This window comes from Aspergillus sydowii, assembly GCF_001890705.1.
Source record: "Aspergillus sydowii CBS 593.65 unplaced genomic scaffold ASPSYscaffold_2, whole genome shotgun sequence".
NCBI lineage: Eukaryota > Fungi > Ascomycota > Eurotiomycetes > Eurotiales > Aspergillaceae > Aspergillus > Aspergillus sydowii.
In genome coordinates this window covers 3491516-3510719 of record NW_024467860.1, presented here as the reverse complement: position 1 = coordinate 3510719, position 19204 = coordinate 3491516, and the positions used below count along the sequence as shown (strand labels likewise).

Genomic DNA, 19204 nt, shown 5'->3' with positions numbered 1-19204 from the left:
ACACACCGATTGAATAGGCCTCACAATGTCTTTGCCTCAGCGGCCGGGGAAGGCGTCCCCGCGGAGGGAGGAAACGTCAGCATTCCGGGAACCCTCGCGGAGAAGACGGCGCGAATCCGATACACCGGGGACCGGTGAACCGACGACGAGCCCGCGGCATCACAGACATCATCGTTCGCACAGTTCTCGACACCACCAGGATATAGATGAGGAGCGCGGGATTGATGGTGGGGTAAGGCGCAAGAAGAGTCTCGTGAAGCCAGAAAGAAATCGCATTGACCCGAGCCACCCAAACTACCTATACCACCAGCGGACCCAGAACATGCCCACGTATAATTCGATGACGGGGACTGAACCTTTAATGCATGAAGATGGGGAGGGTGAGACCACCAGTACTCCGAGTATGGATTCGAGGCGGAAAGATGCGCTGTACGGCGCGCAGGGAAATGTCAACAAACCGATGGAGCGGGTTCCAACAACATCACGACACCGATCAAAGAAAAGGAAGAGTTCGAGAAAAATATCCAAGCGAGAGGCCGCAGCTGAAAGGAGAAGACAAAAGGCAATGGAGCAGGTACGGCCTCCGAGTCTCTGGACAACATACTGTTCGGTGATCACATTCTGGGCACCTGATTTCGTCATGAAGTGCTTTGGGATGCCACAAAAGGCTCAGCGGAGCGCTTGGAGGGAGAAGATGGGCCTTATTAGCATCATCCTCATGATCGCAGCGTTCGTCGGTTTCCTTACATTCGGTTTCACGGCTACTGTATGTGGAACTCCGCCAACCCGGTTGAAGGCCAACGAAATCAGCAACGGTTATATGATATTTCAAGGACAAGCGGTTGACCTGTCTGGGTCAGAGCATCCTGCGGCTGCCGGCATACCGCAAGATAGCAACATCCTCTATGATCTCCCGCACAAGTATGGAGGCCAAGATGGAAGCTTTTTCTTTCAAAAGGTCAACGGGGATTGCAAGGGGCTAATTACACTGGCCGATGGATCCGACATCCCAACCAATTCCGATGGAGATCTTGGTTGGTATTTCCCATGCGCTCCATTCAATCAAGATGGCTCATCTGAACCCAACCATACAACAAACTACTACCCCGGCTGGGGTTGTCATACGTCTCGCTCGGGTCGGAAAGCTTTCTACGGCTTGAGTAGCTCTGGCGACGTGTATTTCACATGGGAGGATACGAAGAATACGAGCAGAAACCTTGCGATATACTCTGGGAATGTTCTTGATCTAGACCTTCTAAAATGGCTCGACACCTCTCAGGTACAGTATCCGGCAAAATTCGACCAGCTTCGCGAAAATCCCGAGATCCGGGGCGTCGATCTCACCTACTACTTCCAAACCGGCGAGGACAAGCAAATCGGCAAATGCTTGTCCCAAATAATTAAGGTCGGAAGCATCGACACCGATACGGTGGGCTGTATTGCCTCACAAGTTGTTCTCTATGTATCTTTGGTCTTCATTTTGTCTATCGTCATCGTCAAGTTCGCGTTTGCCGTCATCTTCCAGTGGTTCCTCGCGCCTCGATTTGCGGCCCAGAAAACCAGCATGGGCACAGTTGATTCGAGAGCTCGAAACCAACAGATTGAGGATTGGTCGAATGATATCTACCGGCCCGGCCCTCGTCTTGCAGACCACACTCCAGCGGACCGCATGAGTAAGAGGGCCAGTTTTCTGCCAACGACTTCTCGTTTCTCTAGTCCCTATACTGTGAGCAACGGTGGAAAACAGAAGCCTCAGTGGGTAACGATGGCGAGCCAGAATTCCACCACCCGGCTGGTCCCTAGCGGTACCAATCCATCCGTCTATAGGCAAAGCCACAACGGTAGCGGTACCTTGAGCGTTGATAACCCTCGATTGAATCCTTCTGCTAGTCGAACAAGCTTGGTACAAGATTCCCGTTATTCAACTGCCATACCGGAATCTGACGGCCTTGGATCATCTGGCTACATACATGAACTCGTCGTTCCTCAACCGCCCCCAGACTGGCAACCCTATGGCTTCCCTCTGGCTCATGCAATGTGCTTGGTTACCTGTTACTCCGAGGGTGCAGATGGAATTCGCACCACGCTAGATTCTATTGCGATGACGGACTATCCAAACAGCCATAAGTCTATTGTCGTGATCTGTGATGGTATCATCAAGGGTAAGGGAGAGGAGTTCTCAACCCCTGAGATTGTCCTTCGCATGATGAAAGACCCCATCAAACCTCCCGAGGAAGTCGAGGCGTTTTCCTACGTGGCCGTGGCTACCGGTTCCAAGCGTCATAACATGGCCCAGATCCATGCCGGGTTTTACGACTATGGAGAGGATTCCATAATTCCGATTGAGAAACAGCAGCGCGTTCCAATGATGATTATCGTGAAGTCCGGAACACCAGCCGAATCGACGGCGGCGAAGCCCGGAAACCGAGGCAAGAGGGATAGTCAGATTATTCTCATGTCGTTTTTGCAGAAAGTCATGTTCGACGAGAGAATGACCGAGCTTGAGTATGAGATGTTTAACGGGCTTTTGCACGTAACTGGCATTCCGCCAGATTTTTACGAGGTTGTGCTCATGGTGGATGCGGACACCAAGGTTTTTCCAGATAGTTTGACGCATATGATATCCGCAATGGTCAAGGACCCCGAGGTGATGGGTCTGTGTGGTGAGACAAAAATTGCGAACAAGACCGATAGCTGGGTGACCATGATCCAAGTGTTTGAGTGCGTGCTTTGTCATCCCAAGGTCTGTCTATTCTGGTGCTAATAATGTTATAGGTATTTTGTTTCACACCATCAGTCGAAAGCATTCGAGTCAATTTTTGGTGGTGTCACCTGTCTTCCAGGTTGTTTCTCCATGTATCGTATCAAGGCACCAAAGGGCGGCCAGAATTACTGGGTACCGATCCTTGCAAACCCGGATGTCGTCGAGCATTACTCCGAAAACGTGGTCGACACGCTGCATAAAAAGAATTTGCTGCTTCTTGGAGAGGATCGATATCTGTCAACTCTCATGCTTCGGACGTTCCCCAAGCGCAAGCAGATCTTTGTGCCCCAAGCCGTCTGTAAAACGGTTGTGCCAGAGAAGTTCATGGTCTTGTTATCTCAACGCCGACGTTGGATCAACAGTACCGTTCACAACCTGATGGAGCTGGTCCTGGTTCGAGATCTGTGCGGTACTTTCTGCTTTAGTATGCAGTTCGTCATTTTCATTGAGCTGGTTGGGACACTTGTACTTCCCGCCGCCATCTCATTTACGATTTATGTCATTGTTTCCTCCATTGTCAAGAGTCCTGTTCAAGTGATTCCCTTGGTCTTGCTTGCGCTCATTCTCGGCCTTCCCGGTGTTCTCGTTGTCGTTACAGCCCATCGACTTGTCTATGTCTTGTGGATGATTGTGTATCTGATTTCGCTTCCAATTTGGAATTTTGTACTGCCGACATATGCTTACTGGAAATTCGACGACTTCAGTTGGGGTGATACGCGAAAGACAGCAGGCGAGAAGGACAAAGGTCACGAGGACGGTGAGGGCGAGTTTGATAGCAGCAAGATTACGATGAAGAGATGGCGAGACTTTGAGAAAGGTATGTCCGTTGGCAATGGTGGAATGGAATGAGTGCTAATCATACCTAGATCGTCGGTTAAGAATGCAGACGACATGGCAGCCTCCGGTTGGACATCATCTGCCTTACGAGCCCTTCTATGAGTATTAGCGTTGGCGATATTCTTTTGTAGCCTATTATTATTCGACGACTTGACGTGCTGTATATTGTGATTTTATTATTCTGAATATAGCTGGTATTTACTCTGTATTATGGCTATAGTATAGTGTCTGGGGAGTTGTACGGGTTTCCTTGTTGACTGAGTCTGTGGAACATAATACCAAGAGCCACATGGTTTGAAAGTGAAGAATGTACACAGGTATGTAGCACTAGGTCGTCAATAAGTATGATGTACCGGGGGCCACAAAATTCTGTTATCACTGTTGCTTCTTTACCATCACGTATTATGGTGGCAGACCCAGTGAACAACCCTTGCGACAGCGACGATCGTCACGCCAGGCGTTGGGCGGCGACAGCAATGGTGCAAATGACGCGCGACAAGGCGGACCAGTAAAGTTAATTATTGATTTCATGCAGATTATTGACTCTTTTTTCAGCGCACTTCACAAATGGTAAAGATGTTATTTACTACTATCAACTTCACTTTGGGGGTGGTGTGATCTGACTAAGAATCCTCAATCGCATTGTTGGCTCCGTTGGGAACTTCGCCTTCAGCTCACTCCGAGTCTCCTGTCTCCAACATTCTCCGAATCTCGAGTCCCGCCCACGACTCCACGACGGTCAGATCTCTCTTTTCCTTTCTCAGACTGGCCGGCAGATCATCGCTTGACTGCGTGTGACTACCTGAGACGCACGTTGTTCTCGCCATGCAGCGTTTTACTTAGATCGCCTCCTCTCGTCTGTCACTCTTGTCCAGCTTCTGAACTTCGCCTCTCCCTCCCTTTCTGTACTGCAGACGCCGCTAGTCGGACAATCCTGGACTACCTGGTTGTTTTTCCTTTGCCTCTTCTGCGATTTTGCTGTCCCTTCTCCGATTTTCCCTCTTTGCGCTCTGACATTTCGGCTGCGTGTGACATACATCTTGGCGCCTCGCCGGGATCATCCCACACTTAATTGGGCTGCGCCGCCAACAATCCCCGAGCACGCCACGCCTCCTTTTTCGACAATAAATCCCCAGAGCCGCGGCATCGCGTGTTCGTCCAGTCGCCGGTCCAACTTTTGTTTGCGGTCCTCAAAGTCAGCATTCTTGCGCCTCCCTCGTGTGGGGGCGGTGATGGAAGACAGGCTGCGGGGTGGACAACGGTTGTTGCATCGCCAAGAAGATCCTTGATCCTAAACGAGGCAACGTGGACGACCCTCGGTGCCAATCACGCTGTGTCTCTCTCGCCCACCTCGTGTACCCTTTCTCTGCCTTATCACTCGGGCGCCAGCTCGTCTTTCCTTTCCCCGCGCGTTGTGCGTTGTGCAAGGCTCTTTAAGGTAGTCTATTCCTTTCGTCGGCAGCAGCCAAGCGCTACGCTCGGCGACCGGAATGCCTGGTCAGCGTGAGCCTGCTTTTCAGCCTTCTTCAACGTCCGCATCCCACCTCTGGTCGTCGTCTTCTTCGAACCCATCCGGCCAACACTCAGGTGATCGGGCGACGCCATCAGCAGATTCATCATCATGCGACGCTCCGGGATTACCCTTTCAGCCTGAACCCTTGTCCTTCGAGGGTCCTTCTCGGCCCCATCATCAAGGCATGGCAGCGGAAAACGAAGGCCACCCTGCTGGCTCTGATGCAGCTAACCCCACAGAGCGGCATCATCTGGAGCAGCCCATCGAGGATGGCTTTGATCCTATCTCATCATCTCTTCAGAACCCCTACTCTGGCGAGGCGCTCTCCGCTTTTATGTCGGTGCCACATTATCCGGATGCCACCAACAACAGGACGAGGATCCCAGTATCTGAAATAGTCAACGCGGTTATTGAGCCGGGGGGCTTCTTTCGCTCCCAGACCTCATCTTCTAGCCAGCAAATACCGGGATCTCATATCTCCCCGCCGACGGAACTATACATGTCCGATTCGGAGATGACCGATGCGCTATCGGAAATGGGCGGAGTACCTCTGGACGATTACCAGATGGGTCAGATAGGTTCGACTGGGTTTGTCAACCAGTTTGTCTATGATGCTGGGTCTCTGCGCGACTATATCGGCGCCTCGGAAGGCACCGAGGAAGACAGTGAAACGGATTTTGTCATGGAACCCGAGCCGCCAGTTTCATCTCAGCGGGGGCCGATATCATTCGCTACATTGGAGGATGAGGATGATACCCGAAAGTTTTACTTGGGCGGCGGCGACGACAGCAATTATGACGCCGATTCTCATCATACCTCTGATGATGACGGTCATTCGCATGTACCGGAGGTCGATCTGGACGATTTCTATCGGCCGCCGGATTATACATACGGCTCCCAAGAATCTGGGGTCGACCCTTCTTCTAGTTATGAGGAACACGCAAATTCTTTCTCTGATCTTGAGGATGTTAACGGTGATCCGACGGCGGACCCCCACTTTGTGGACTCTGTCATACATGGAACTAGTATGTATATTCATCGTATTTGTCTTGCTTGGTTGCTAACATTTTGCGGCAGCACATGAGAGGAACTTTGATATCGCTCAGTTTATATCACAATGGCTTTACCACTCATCTACCGCTCCCATACCAATGCTGGGGTTTACACCGCCAGCCCTGCCTCAGAATCCTTTATCCAGCATCATCCGGTGGGCGCCACAGGCGAAAATCGCTCGACCCAGCAGTCATACTGGGGACTTTTATGATATTCAACAGATCCCCTGGTGGGACAAGTTACGAGTCAAGCGCGCCGACGCACGTCATTTGCGCGACGAGTGGTATACATCGTACCATAATCTTCAGTACCCTCGGCAGCGATCAGGAGTCCGGCTCCCAGAGGAGGAGTTTTACTTCCAAGGGAAAACCATGTATACGGGGCATAGGGCGACAATCGAGCACTTCCAACTCCGCAACCTGATGTCCGTTCCCGCCTACAACACTGTTCATTTCGCTCATGAATCGAAGTTGTATTCGTGGGTTCCGGCTTACAATGACTTACAATGTTTGATTGATCTGTCAGTGCCTACGGTCGAGTCTGGGTTTCAAGGTCCGGTGAAGATATCCACAACGAAAACAGCTGTAGGCGTATCCATCGCCGGGGGCTTTTTCGGAGAGTATGCTTTACGGGCAATGGGTGCCAACGACAAGGGGGTTGAGGGCTATGTTACGACAAACCGGAACGGAATCACCAACCACATTGATATCGTCCCGAGTCGGACGAGCCGCGCGCCAATCGGGGTTTTTGCTTCAAACGACCAGCACGTACGGACGTTAGATTGCGAAACAAACACCTTCCTCAGCGACCATGCACTGACGCACGCGGTCAATTGTACCTCTACCTCACCGGATGGCCGTTTACGCGTCATTATCGGTGACTCCCCAGATGCCTGGGTCGTCGAAGCGGATACTGGCCGGCCGGTGCATCCTCTTCGCGGCCACCGCGATTTCGGCTTCGCTTGTGCATGGTCTCCGGACATGATGCAGATCGCTACAAGCAACCAAGACAAGTCCGCAATTATATGGGACGCCCGTACGTGGCGTCCACTGGAGAAGATCGAGTCCGATGTAGCAGGCTACCGTTCTCTGCGATTCTCCCCGGTCGGAGGGGGCCCGCGCACCCTGTTGCTGTGCGAACCAGCAGATCGGATTGTTATTGTGAATGCGCAGACATACCAAACCCGGCAGGTGCACGACTTTTTTGGCGAGATTGGAGGGGCGGACTATTCGCCTGATGGAGGCACAATCTGGGCATCTAACACGGACGAACATTTTGGCGGGTTCATGGAATACGATCGGCAGCAGTGGGGCCAACAGTATGGCCTAAAACAATCGCCCAATGAGTGGGTTAAGGAGTCAGATCTCGATGAAGATGAGCGCTGTATATTGAGCGAACGAGAGCGGCAGTCGAGATACTTGTGGAATCTAAGCGACGAGGAACATGAGGAGCTCCTCCTGCTTTAACTTTCTATAAATCTTTTGTCTTTTTTTTTTATCCCGATATTGGGAATTTGCAGCATTTCAGCGGAGATACCATACCCACTTCATGTACACTGAATAAACATGCCTGTACCTATGAGATAATAGCAGTACGTTCCTGACTACCTCGAAGATTTTCTTTGTGAGAGTGTGGCTCAAGTGACGTAACTGTGCTCTTTTCGTGTGGCTGTGCGTTGCGAGTCGCTACCCAGATAGGAAACGGTACTTTGCCAAGCCTAGTATCTGGCCAATAGGAGGTCTATAATCCCGATCTTTCTGGATCCATCAGCTCTCAGCTGCACACCAGTAGCCACAAACCCCTCCCCCTCAGTCTCATACATCCAAATAAATAGACAGCTCACCCACCCCCTCCCGATCTCGAACAACCTGGAATCCATCTCATCCTCTCCTGTCAATCATCAATTTCATCGGTTGAAATCTCAATCCTACCTTTAAGGAACAACTCACCAACGAAAATGTCCTTCGGAGACATCATCGCCGGCGCCGTCAAGGACCACCTCAACCAGGGCTCCAGCCAGGGCGGCGACCAGTTCGACCTCAACGGCGCCGCCTCGCACGCGTCCACCCATTCCTCCGAAGACAGCTCCCTCTTCTCGCAAGCCCTCAAGTTCGTGCAGGAGCGCAACTCCAGCAGCGACCACGAGGTGGACGAGGAGCACGCTGTGAACTCGCACCAACGCTACGAGCAGGGCGGCAACATGGACTCCCGCGACTTGGGTGCTGGTGCCGCTATGCAGGCACTGAAGATGTTCAACTCCGGCAGCAGCGGGGCTACCGGTGGTGGAGAGGACAAGAACGCTTTCGTTGGCATGGCGATGGCGCAGGCAAGCAAGATGTGGGATGAGAAGAATGGGAAGGGAGAGGCTGTAAGTATCTTCCTACATAAATTATCCACGGAAGAGTCATATCTGTGAGAATTGATGGCTAACGCATGGTTGGTTGTGTTTCTTTAGAGCGGCGACAAGCAGTCTGCTATCAACCAGGCCGCCGAGATGGCCTTCAAGATGTACATGAAGAGCCAGGGAAGTGGGAGCTCTGGAACTGGCGGCCCCTCGGGATTGATGGGCCTTGCTAGCAAGTTCTTGAAGTAAACTGGCTAGTGCTGGATACTTGGCTGTGATACCATGATTTTTGGGTGCTGGGTTCGGTCTATATAGCCAGCTACCTTGAAAATTGGACATATAAGTTATATCTTTATTACGGATATAATCTGATATTTGAATTATCCTGCATGTGATTGTTGTTACTTGTTTCATGGTGGAGTGAAGAATGTGGTTAATGACTTGGTTATACGTTGGCTTGCGGCTGGCTCTCTTAACCTCAACCACAAACTCCATCCTGCTCCTCCAAAATTTAGAACCAACGCCCCCTCCCATCTGTGCCCTTATCTCACATAATCCGAATTTCCTTGAACATTCTCTTTTTGTGTTGGCAAATTCTGCTTCACCTGGTGCAACGGTCTCGACAGCCGAGAACCAACCAGTTCCACGGTGGCGAGGCTCTCGTCCTCGATGTCTTCACAGCTACCGGACGGCTTATAGACAGTTGCGTTGGGCTGGGTCTTAGTTTCAGACACCATCAATGAGATCTCGATTCACCCACATTGATAGAAGCCATAACATGCGGAAGGTGAAGTTCACAAAATGCCCGCATCTCCGGCGGGCGTCTGTGGCAAAGCATGATTCATGTCAACTTCAATATCAAAGCACAGATGTGTTAATGGGTGTGCGATTGAGGGCTATGTCCTCTCCCCCTTTCCCTTTCCCTTCTTTGATTTCTTTAGTGATGTTATATCGAGCAATCCCCGGATCTGCACCTGCATGAATTCGGCCCGATTACATGATCATGGGCGACCAGAGTGCTTCTCTCTACGGCGTGGCCGTAACGTTTGTGGCATTGTCCAGCATTTCGGTCGCCCTTCGCTGTTATGTGCGGCTGCGTGTTGTCAAGGCCTTTGGCTGGGATGATTTTGTCATGATACTCGCAATGGTATTTCTCCTGCCCGTGTCCAATTGCTGCTCAACCGGGTGCTAATTCTGCAGCTATTCTACATTATGCTCTGCGGGTGCATGATCGGCGCGTCTGTCTGGGGCACAGGGAAGCATCTGTCAGAAGTGACTCGCAAGCAGCGAAGCAACTCGCTGGTAGTAAGTTCTACCTAGAATACATTTGCAATTAGCATGCGCTCAGCCTAACGCTGGCAGTACTGGTTCCTTGGTGATATTTCCTACGCTATCTCATCAATCCTGGCCAAAATATCCGTGTGCATATTTCTTCTCCGTGTGGTGGTGTCCCCATTGCATAGGAGGGTGTTGTACGGAGCAACGACACTCGCGGTCACCAGCGGGATCGTTTTTTTCATCCTTATGTTGGCCCAATGCTCGCCCGTCTCTTTCTGGTGGAAACGGGTCGAAGGAGATACAGATGGCAAGTGTGGCGTCGTCAACACAGTCGGAATCATGCTATATGTATTCAGCGTGACATCAGCAGCATTTGATATGACTGTGGGCTTGCTGCCGATTATCCTTGTGCGTGGCCTGCAGATGAATCGAAAGACGAAGATTGCTGCGGCAAGCCTCTTGGGACTTGCGTGCATGTATGTATCTTCCTTTTCTACACATTGGTACCTTTGCCATTCTTTTACTGACAGTACATACAGTGCGAGTGTCGCCATCATCATCCGAATCCCCTATATCATGACGATCCACGATCATGACTTTCTATGTATGTCGCTCCATCTTATCTACCTTACTATTGGCTGATAATATATTAACCGTCCATCGTTTACTAGACTCAGCTGTCCCGGTAGGCCAATTGCAACCTCCACCACTCTCGGAAAGCTCCTAACAACCTGAAGATAGCAATCTGGTCCTCCATCGAAATCGGTCTCTCAATAACAGCCGGCTCCCTCGCAACCCTCCGGCCCCTCTTCCGCACCTTCTCCAGCCGCTCCTCCACCAGATACAATCCCTTCGCCAACGGTCCCTCAAGCCCCAGTAACTTCAAAAAGCCCCGCAAGTCCAGGTTCAATGCTAGAAATCTCACAGAAGAGCCACTCACCTTTGCCACTGTGGACAGCGGCCTCGGGCTCGGACGAAAGAAGAGTCCTTCAGCATTGACCACGTTATCCCACCGTAGCAATAGCACCGATAAAGAGCGCTCTGAACGCCCAAGAGGGAGCGTCTTCGAGCCGTTTACCGGTGTGCCGATGACAAGCATGCGCTCGACTGTTGATATCGAGGGGCGCGAAGCTGGCGGGGTCCAGGCTCCTGAGCGGAGTGCGAACCCTGGGTCGCGGATTGAGATTCATAGGACGTTTGAAGTTTCAAGGAGTAGTGAATGAGTGGTTTGGAAGACAGTTTGTTTTAGACACTTGTCTTAGACAGTTTGCAGTCTAGACTATTTAGATCGTGGCACTTTTAAATTAGAATGGCCGTGGATGGTCTTCCCACTTCTTGCACTTCTTTTGATAGAGCATATGGGATGAGCAGCCGTATACTACCTCTGGGCCCTAAAAGTTAAACGAGAAAACGTATTAATATGCGCTACAATTGATGTCGATACTAAGGCTAAGATATGGAATGAAATGGTATTGAACGCATTTTTACCTCCTCAAGTCTACTTACAATGATCGAATTGATCGCCTATCCGGAGAACACACGACAACGAACCAGTATGCAAGCGCCAAACAAATGAATTCTCAGACGTCCGGGTCGCTCCAGTGGTATAGTAGAAGTTCTAAGAACTCTTCAAACAAGTAACAAAAAGACCCCGTCTAATGGCTAAAACAGAAGTGCGAAAGGGGAAGGAAGAAAATGATTAACATAACAGAAACTAGAGAAAAAAAGGGGAAAACGATGTAAGAGGATCACCAGTCATCGTCGTCATCATGTTTGCCCTGCATGGCACTCTGTCGTGCCCTCAGTGCTTCGGCAAGACCACCTGCAAGGCTGGCGTTGGACGCGCTGTTCGGCGTGCCGCGGCCACTTGCGCCAGAGGAATCGCCCTGCGAGTTCATGCTGACTGCGCTATCTCGGGGCGCAGGTGGGGGAGCCGGAGCTGCTTTCCGGCCTGCCATGTTGGGTCGTTTGGCCGGGGGTGCTGGAGGTGCAGCTTTGGCCTTTGCTGCGGCGACGGTGGCTGATCCGTTCACCGGTGTTGGGCTTGCTCGGGGAGCGACTGGCGGAGGAGGGGGAGGAGCGGGTTTTGGTGCAGGAGCAGCTTGCTCCTCTAGGTAAGCTTCGGGAGTCCAGCCTTGGGCTGAGGTCTCGAGATTCATGCATAGCCACCAGCCTAGGTGTCGTTAGATGTGTAAATGGATAGATAATTGGGGGGGGGGGAAAGACTGACCATTTCCTTCTTTCGACATAATCTGGACGAGTTCACCCGCACGAATTGATAACATGCCACTACTATCGCTGTTGAAATCGTACAACACCTTGGCCTTCTTTGGCCCTGCCGCCGCAGCAGGCGGGGTTGGCGGTGGGGGTGGCGGCGCCCTTGCAGATGCACTTGACGAATTGCGCGAATGCGAGGCTGCAATAGCTGCAACAGGCTGGGGAACGGCCCTGGGGGTTGGTGTCGGCTGTGCTGCGGCTGGCTGCGGCGTAGGCTGCGGTACAGCTCGACGCTCCGGCGCGGGTCTCGACGCAAGCTTCGAGGGCCCACCGCCTGGGCCACCTGGACGAAGAAGCTTGCCTTTGGTGACAGGTCGGGCAGCCACTTGCTTCCCTCGGGGGGTTGGTTTGGACACGGAGTTCGGCGGTTCTCCTGAGCCGGTGTGGATTGTTCCACTCTTATAGGTGTCAACCTGGGTTGCGGATGGTTCCTTGACGACCTTAACGGTAGCCAGCTTTCCTGGTTTTTTGTTGTATTCGATTCTGCTGCGGTTAGTAACAGTCGCTCCTTGAGGGTAAAGGAAACTTACTGTGGACCGATCTTCAAATTTAATTGCCCACGAAGAGCACTGTTAAGATGAGTGAAGAACTCGGTCTTGAAAACGCAGTTGACGAGCGGATCCGGTTCCTGTCCACCGATGACGAACGAGAACCAGTCATCCCGGTAATTGGAAGCACTAACGGCTTTGATGGCTCCGATAGGGATGGTCTTCTCCGAGGAAATGGCGAGTTGGTTGTTCACGAGGTTCTGGGCTACAATGTATACATGTCGGTTCGTCTGCAGATGTCAGTGACAATCCGTCAACGGGAATAAGGGAGCATCCATACCAAAACGAAGATGCGAGGCGAAGGTTTGCTTGAACGGCCGAACTTAGAGACCAACACCTCACCACGGCAGGAGAAGAGGATATCCTCGGAGGCTATATAAAGGTTAGTATTTCATGGTTCGAAACGTTGAGTTCATACGTACAGCTGATGGCAGCTCCGCTGCGAATCATCTCTCCGGGGCCGCCCTTGTTCCCGATACCAACATAGTCACCGAGGAATCGTCGAGAACCAAGAATACTCATTCTTCTGCGCTCTTTTCGACCGTTCAGGATTTGGTGGCCTTGGTCACGTAGTTTGATAAGCTCAAGCCCGCCTGTAGCACGGCGCCAGAAGCGCCGGATACGGATAGCACACTCTGTACGGTAGCGCAGGTAGTTCCGCCATGCCCGTTGAATTCGAATGGCCATGTTGTGCCAGTAACGGTCGCGCATGGCCTCCAACGCAAAGAGCGTCTCAGGAGTCTTGATGAAAACCTTCGTGATACCCATCTGATACTCCTCGGCTGGGATCCGAGTGTCCTTCAAAATCTGGCGAGCTCCTGTTTCGATATCGCCGGACCAGGTATATTCACCAGCGTAAGAAGTCTTGGGCGATAGCAAGTAGAAGCGCTCAACAAACTTGTCGAAAGTTTGACGGTAAGCGAAACCTGCACGTCGGATGCGGACATTCTCTTGAAGACCGAGGTATTTGATCTGGTGGAGAACATTGCCCTCGTTGAACTCTTTCGGAGCCTTGTTGTCGTTTGGCTTGATGGTTCGGATATACGATGGCTGGGCCTTCATCAATGTTGCGACCAGATCGTTGGCGGAGGCTTTGATTTTATCACTGGCGGTAGGCGGTCGTCGCTTGTCATCCTGGTTAACCTGTTCCGGGAAGAGCGAGTGGACAAACTGGTTGCCGCTCGACTGGACTAGGTTCAGCAGATCCTTCAGGAGCTGGTCCTTGTTCTTGTCGGTCATTCCCTGGATAGCATAGCTGACATCACCGGCGTAGTGCTTGACGATGAACTGGCCCTGTCGGCTCTCGAAGTTGGGGTTCTGCGAAAGGAAGTTCAGTCGCCCAACGAAGGTGTTATCAGCAGCTCCAGAATCAGCGTGTGCTGTCGCACAAGCATCATTTAGGGCAGCGAAAACACCGGGGGGTCGCTTGTCTTCAATCAGCGAACACACAACCTTGTTATCAAAGTACTTGATAGGCGTCCATGTGATCTGCTCGCGCTCATATTCGTCCTGTTCTGCCTTGAGCGTCAACTGGATGAAAATCTGCTGGAGCTTCTCGTTGACGTAATTGATGCAGAGCTGCTCGAAAGAGTTCTTCTCGAAGATCTCGAAACCGTAAATGTCGAGAATACCAATAGAATTCGTCACCGAACCGCGAGCTGTCAAAGACTGATTGACGCGCTGCACAATCCAGTCGAAGAGATTGAAATAGATTGCCTTGGCCAAAGCATCCCGCACAGCAAGAGCCTGGGTAGTGTTTAGCGGAACCTCGTAAACAGAGCCACGGCGGCCACCACGACTAGTCTCCATCATGCGAATGGTCAATGCCTGATTTACTTGACCGGCGTCAACCTCCAACAAGTATGCGACAAAATCTACCACTGACTGGTCCGTAATGGCAGCGTTTCCAGAATCGTCCTCGCCAAACTGAATGTTTCCAATCCACAAAATCACGGACAGCATTCGGAAAACGTTGTCCTGCTCCGCTTCTGACATTCCAATGACGTTCATCGCATTGAGGGTATCTCGGAAATCTGCCACATCGTCGACATGGGGGACATCGAAACATTTCGATCGGCTCGTGTATAAGTAGGACTGGGGCTGTTGAATACCAAACGAATCTAATTCTATATTAGTGGGCGTACAACGCAAGTTAGGAACATCGAGCCATACCTCTGTATTTCTGCGGCGCACCCTTCGCGAACTGATAGAAAATGTGAAAGTTTCGCTCATTGGTGATTTGTCCCACTACTCTTGACTTCTCCAACAGGTAGTTTGTGATGTTGGCGCCAACAGGCTCGCCCTGGGCGTTGAACTCCAACTCCAAATACTTTCCGAATCGTGAGGAATTGTTGTTGCGCAATGTCTTCGCGTTACCAAACGATTCCAGCAAAGGGTTGGTCGCCAAAACCATGTCCTTTGTTTGTTGGATAGACGAGTCGCTTCCGCCGGATACACTAGCAATGTACTGCATGATCCGCTTCGCCGCTTCGGTCTTACCGGCACCGGACTCACCAGAAATGATCACACACTGGTTGTCTTTGTAGGATTTCATGTTATAGTACGAGGATTCTGCGACAGCGAATACATGGGGAGGAACTTCGAGTCGGTTCTTGCCTCGGTAGGATTGGAGGACGCTGTCGGTGTAGATGCCCACTAATTAGGGGATATCCAGTCAGCCAGGTATCCCACCACAGGATCAACGTCAATTCACTTACAGTCCCGGAAGGGATTGACAGAAACAAGTACATGCCCGATATAGGTCTATTGGAGAGTCGCGTTAGCCCGTTCCCCCTCTGCGCATCCGTCTCAAAGCCAGGGTGGGCGACTTACGTAGATTTCGTCATGTTGAAATCGTAGTTTCAGGTTGTCGTTGATAGCCTCGTTGGAGATCTTGCTCAGCAGCGTAAGATCCGAAACACCAATCTCCTTCTTCTTCGTGGTCTCGAAAACGGCCTTCCGGACTTGAGGCTTGCCCCCCGCTTGTCGGCCGTCGCCCACATCAGCGGCGGCCTTGGAGCGACCGAACCGGCTCTTCTTCTCCCCGCCCGCAGGACGTCGTGAGTGACCCTAGATAGGACGGCAGGATTAGCTCATGTCCTTCGCCTAAAAAAACGGCAGACAGTGTCGCCTTGACGGGCTCACCATTGTGAATGTTGCCGACCACCCGGGGTCTTGCGCCTAGGCGACGAAGATATCTGGCCTATCAATTGACAGCGGAGATAGAGGGGGATAACGCTTAAGCAAGGAGGGGAATGAACACAGAGGAAAGAGGGTTCATTCCACACGGGGGTGTGTCAAAGAATACAGAGAAGGAAATGAATGGAGTGAAGTCTTTACAAGGGACGAAAGAGTGCAAGTGTGCACAAGGGATTGGGAGGAATGACGATGTGGAGGAGGATAGTCGCTCTTAGTCTTGACTCCAGGTCTGGATGGATGGGACGGGCACCGCTTGCGCCACACTCCTTACACGTGTGGCACCGTTGGGTGTCTTTCTCAGGCCGACAACGCGCAATCAGCGGCGGTTCCGTTATTAATATCCCTCAAGTATTCTTGCTGCCTTTGGGCCCTGCCAGCCTGCGTCCAGGCGGCAAATCATCAGCCTCTCCCTGTTCCTGGCGCTGTATTATTGCCATCATACTCCCCAGTTCATCACCACATTACTCAGGGTCCAAGCAGGATATACGGGATACAAAGTAGTTTACGATACCGTTTAACACTATCTTACTTTAAATAGAATTTGCTTTTTTTTCGTTTGGATTCTACGTCATGTTAAAGAATTGACTTGTTTAAGTTCCGTGGTGGCAATATATATCTCGGCACAACCAATGAACAGTTTTGGTGATTACCTAGAAAGTAGGCGTCCGGATAACGTTTATTCTCGAGAAATATCCTTCTGCCAGAATTTTATAACTATATTCGCTGTACTCTCCCCTAAGTAATCCTCGATGAGATTTTGGCCCTCCTGTGCGTGGGTGGCCTCGCTTAACTTCCGCAACGATGGGAACAAGTCACTCAATATATTGCTAGCCTGCTCACAAAGAGTGCTACAGTCTGAAGTAGCCTGAGCTAGCAGCGCAACGGAATCGGCGGGAGACGGACTGCCCATCGGTATATCCTCGAGACTCGCCATGTATTTGTGAATAGCTGGAAGGAATGAGCTCGCGTCTGGTATAGGAATCACCGGAATGGGGTGCGTGAGACTCTCGAACATACTGATTCAACCCTGCAGCATTAGTACGTGAGGCCAATAATGATGGACACGTAAGGACCGTACAGCACTTGCAACGCGAGAAGGCCGTCAAGGCTGTACTTCCCGCTAGCCGTCGTAAACGCCTCTTGTGACAACATAAGCGCAACCGCCTTTTTGGGGTACGGTAGAGTATCTGGGGCGGCGAAGTGCCTAAGTCGAAGGCTGGTATTTTGTTTTTCGTTGTCTTCCAGAGAGGACGGAGTTAAGAGAAGGACTTGGAGGGGTTGAGCACTGTTTATCTGTTGAAAGTTGAAGTCACTTATTTGCCGACTCCGCGCTTCTGGAGACGTGGTTACCACAAAAGAGCAGATAAGTGTTAGCCATAGACAGCGGAGCTGACCTTCGACGCCCTCGGACGAAGCTGTCAAGACCGGCTCAATTACTTTCCAGATCGAACGATCTCGGAGCGATGGACTGTATGTGGCCCGAAGACCCAATTGACTGTTCATTTTGGCAGAGGAGCACTGCTCGGCATGGAGTGATCGTTGACGATGATAGAAAGCGGAGTTGATTAAGGTAGACGTATATACAGATAGGAAACTAACGCCCGGTCCATGCACGGGATCCCGGAAGGTCACTTCAACCTTCCTTCACCATTTGAGGGGGGTATCCGAGAACAACAAATGAGAGAAACGCCGAAGATGCGAAATATTCTATCACTAAACAGACGCTGGTATATAAACTCTGCAAATGCCGATTGATTAGATCAGTCAGTGACCGGCGACAGATTTAGCTTCAACTGATGGTATCCACACCGTTAGTTGTCTGTACACAAGCCTATCGACAACATGGCCACTCAGAAGTTGGGAAACTTTAAGTTTTGCAGATCCAGAGCCAGAAATTGTATGTAATAAAGCAACGGGGCACGCCTTTATGCTTTTTTGGGCACCGGAGTTGAATTGGAGTCAGCTGGAACATTCGTTGTCGTTGAAGAAGTGCCTGGAGTGGGTTTCGTAGTATCGCTCGGGGGTTTAATCTGGTTCCCATCAGGCGGATTCTCAGGCTGCTGTTGGCTGCCCCCAAACGAAAGATACGATGTTATCGTCGAGAGCCATCCTTGTTCTTCAGGCTCTGCTGCTGTCTCCGGCTCCACATCCTCTATCATCCGCAGGAGGATTTTACGGGACGGTGGCGGTAGATCTCCCTGTTTTTCGAGAGCTACGAACGCCTCCCTGTAGACTCCTACCGTCTCTTCAAGTTCATTGAGTCGAGCCGCAACATCATCTCTCCGGGTATTCTCCTTCCTCCGAGACCTCCACGACTCGAACAGTATAAGTCCGCCTGCCACAAGAAACAGAAACCCTTCGCTGATAAAGGTTGCGCCGGACTCAATGGCCTTTGATTCAGATAGCGGCCGAATGTGAGGTTTTGGTGCCGGCTTCTCGGCCTCGGATGCCGCAGCCTTGGCTTTTGCAATAGCCTCTTCCTCAGCCTTTGCTTCAGCTTGGGTCTTCACGGTCGGGGAAGTGGGCTTGTGTTTTCGCAGTTCCGCTTCAGCAGCGGCTCGTCGTGTTGCCGCATGGTTGTCGCGTATTGTGCCTAACCGAAGGCGCATATCGAGCCGATGAAGGCCCTGGGCCATAGAGATGCAAATTCGTCGAAATCGTTCATGTTCGCGGGCCTGTGCCTTTATTTGGTTCTGCTCGGAAGTCAGTATACTCTCCCTGGATTATGCGGACAGGTAAGGGTTATGCTGACGTACGGCTATCGGCTTTGACAGCGTGCGGATGGCAAGGGAGGAGAGCTTCAGCGTGAGGGACATGGTGGCCTGAGGTTGAAGGGGGCGGGGTATAACGAGAAATGGCGGTGGAGGTCACAGAGATGTCGGCAGAGCATCCATCGCAGGCACGTCTCGTCAGAAAAGGTCAGCCGTGAGTCACGAACGTCGTGGACAACCGGAGAATCGGTGCTTTCCTCAAAAAACCCGCGCCGCCATCGTCATCCTGGCCGGACAGATCGTCAGGCATCAGCGTCCAAATACAGCTAGCGCAGGTCTCGGCCGCACCCAAGCATTTTCTGCCGCTTGTGCATGCTGACATCAGCAATGCCCGTTGTTCTGGCGGCGAGTCTGAATGTTTATCGATTGCCGTTTCAGGGAAAACGTTTTCATCGTGTGAGTCCGTCTTTGCGCTGGTCTTCTTCATCCCTTAAGCTCTTCCCGGCCTGGCCTTCCCCCACCTCCCGCAAAGTCTGACGGCGCGGCGTTGGATGCATGTTGTTGTTTTTGAGCGTCATTGTTAATATCCATTGTTGATTTCTTTTTGGTGTGTCTACCTTCCCAAATCCTCGACTCCTCGTCCGCGGGGCCTCGAACCCAGAAGTACTAACGATAAAAACC

At 51.5% G+C, this 19204-nt stretch overlaps 6 protein-coding genes across 6 annotated transcripts; 3 read left to right on the top strand and 3 right to left on the bottom strand.

Moving 5' to 3' along the window:
• Positions 1-25: 25 nt before the first annotated feature.
• Positions 26-3710, top strand: chsF (chitin synthase CHS3; the record flags this gene model as incomplete). Its single annotated transcript, XM_040841376.1, has 3 exons — positions 26-2721; positions 2776-3581; positions 3631-3710. The coding sequence occupies 3 exons, from the start codon at positions 26-28 to the stop codon at positions 3708-3710; spliced, it is 3582 nt and encodes a 1193-aa protein (XP_040706863.1).
• Positions 3711-5298: 1588 nt separating this feature from the next.
• Positions 5299-8760, top strand: ASPSYDRAFT_55743 (WD40 repeat domain-containing protein; the record flags this gene model as incomplete). The annotated part of the gene is made up of 4 exons (XM_040849084.1): positions 5299-6139; positions 6192-7550; positions 8270-8535; positions 8623-8760. The coding sequence occupies 4 exons, from the start codon at positions 5299-5301 to the stop codon at positions 8758-8760; spliced, it is 2604 nt and encodes an 867-aa protein (XP_040706862.1).
• Positions 8761-9514: 754 nt separating this feature from the next.
• On the top strand, positions 9515-11012 carry ASPSYDRAFT_144837 (uncharacterized protein; the record flags this gene model as incomplete). Its single annotated transcript, XM_040841471.1, has 5 exons — positions 9515-9673; positions 9712-9816; positions 9874-10265; positions 10329-10393; positions 10510-11012. 5 exons carry the CDS (start codon positions 9515-9517, stop codon positions 11010-11012), a joined length of 1224 nt encoding a protein of 407 aa, XP_040706861.1.
• A 194-nt stretch (positions 11013-11206) lies between these two features.
• On the bottom strand, positions 11207-16201 carry ASPSYDRAFT_41759 (class I myosin myoA). The gene is made up of 9 exons (XM_040846336.1): positions 15759-16201; positions 15447-15683; positions 15332-15377; positions 14787-15269; positions 13037-14734; positions 12895-12986; positions 12597-12844; positions 12020-12549; positions 11207-11962 (listed from the first exon to the last, which is right to left on the bottom strand). Exons 1-9 carry the CDS (start codon positions 15759-15761, stop codon positions 11538-11540), a joined length of 3762 nt encoding a protein of 1253 aa, XP_040706860.1. The 5' UTR covers positions 15762-16201; the 3' UTR covers positions 11207-11537.
• Positions 16202-16488: 287 nt separating this feature from the next.
• ASPSYDRAFT_28663 (uncharacterized protein) lies at positions 16489-17315 on the bottom strand (the record flags this gene model as incomplete). The annotated part of the gene is made up of 2 exons (XM_040844544.1): positions 16489-16828; positions 16855-17315. 2 exons carry the CDS (start codon positions 17313-17315, stop codon positions 16489-16491), a joined length of 801 nt encoding a protein of 266 aa, XP_040706859.1.
• Positions 17316-17737: 422 nt separating this feature from the next.
• Positions 17738-18628, bottom strand: ASPSYDRAFT_146079 (OPA3 family protein; the record flags this gene model as incomplete). Its single annotated transcript, XM_040841587.1, has 2 exons — positions 17738-18505; positions 18569-18628. 2 exons carry the CDS (start codon positions 18626-18628, stop codon positions 17738-17740), a joined length of 828 nt encoding a protein of 275 aa, XP_040706858.1.
• Positions 18629-19204: the final 576 nt, after the last annotated feature.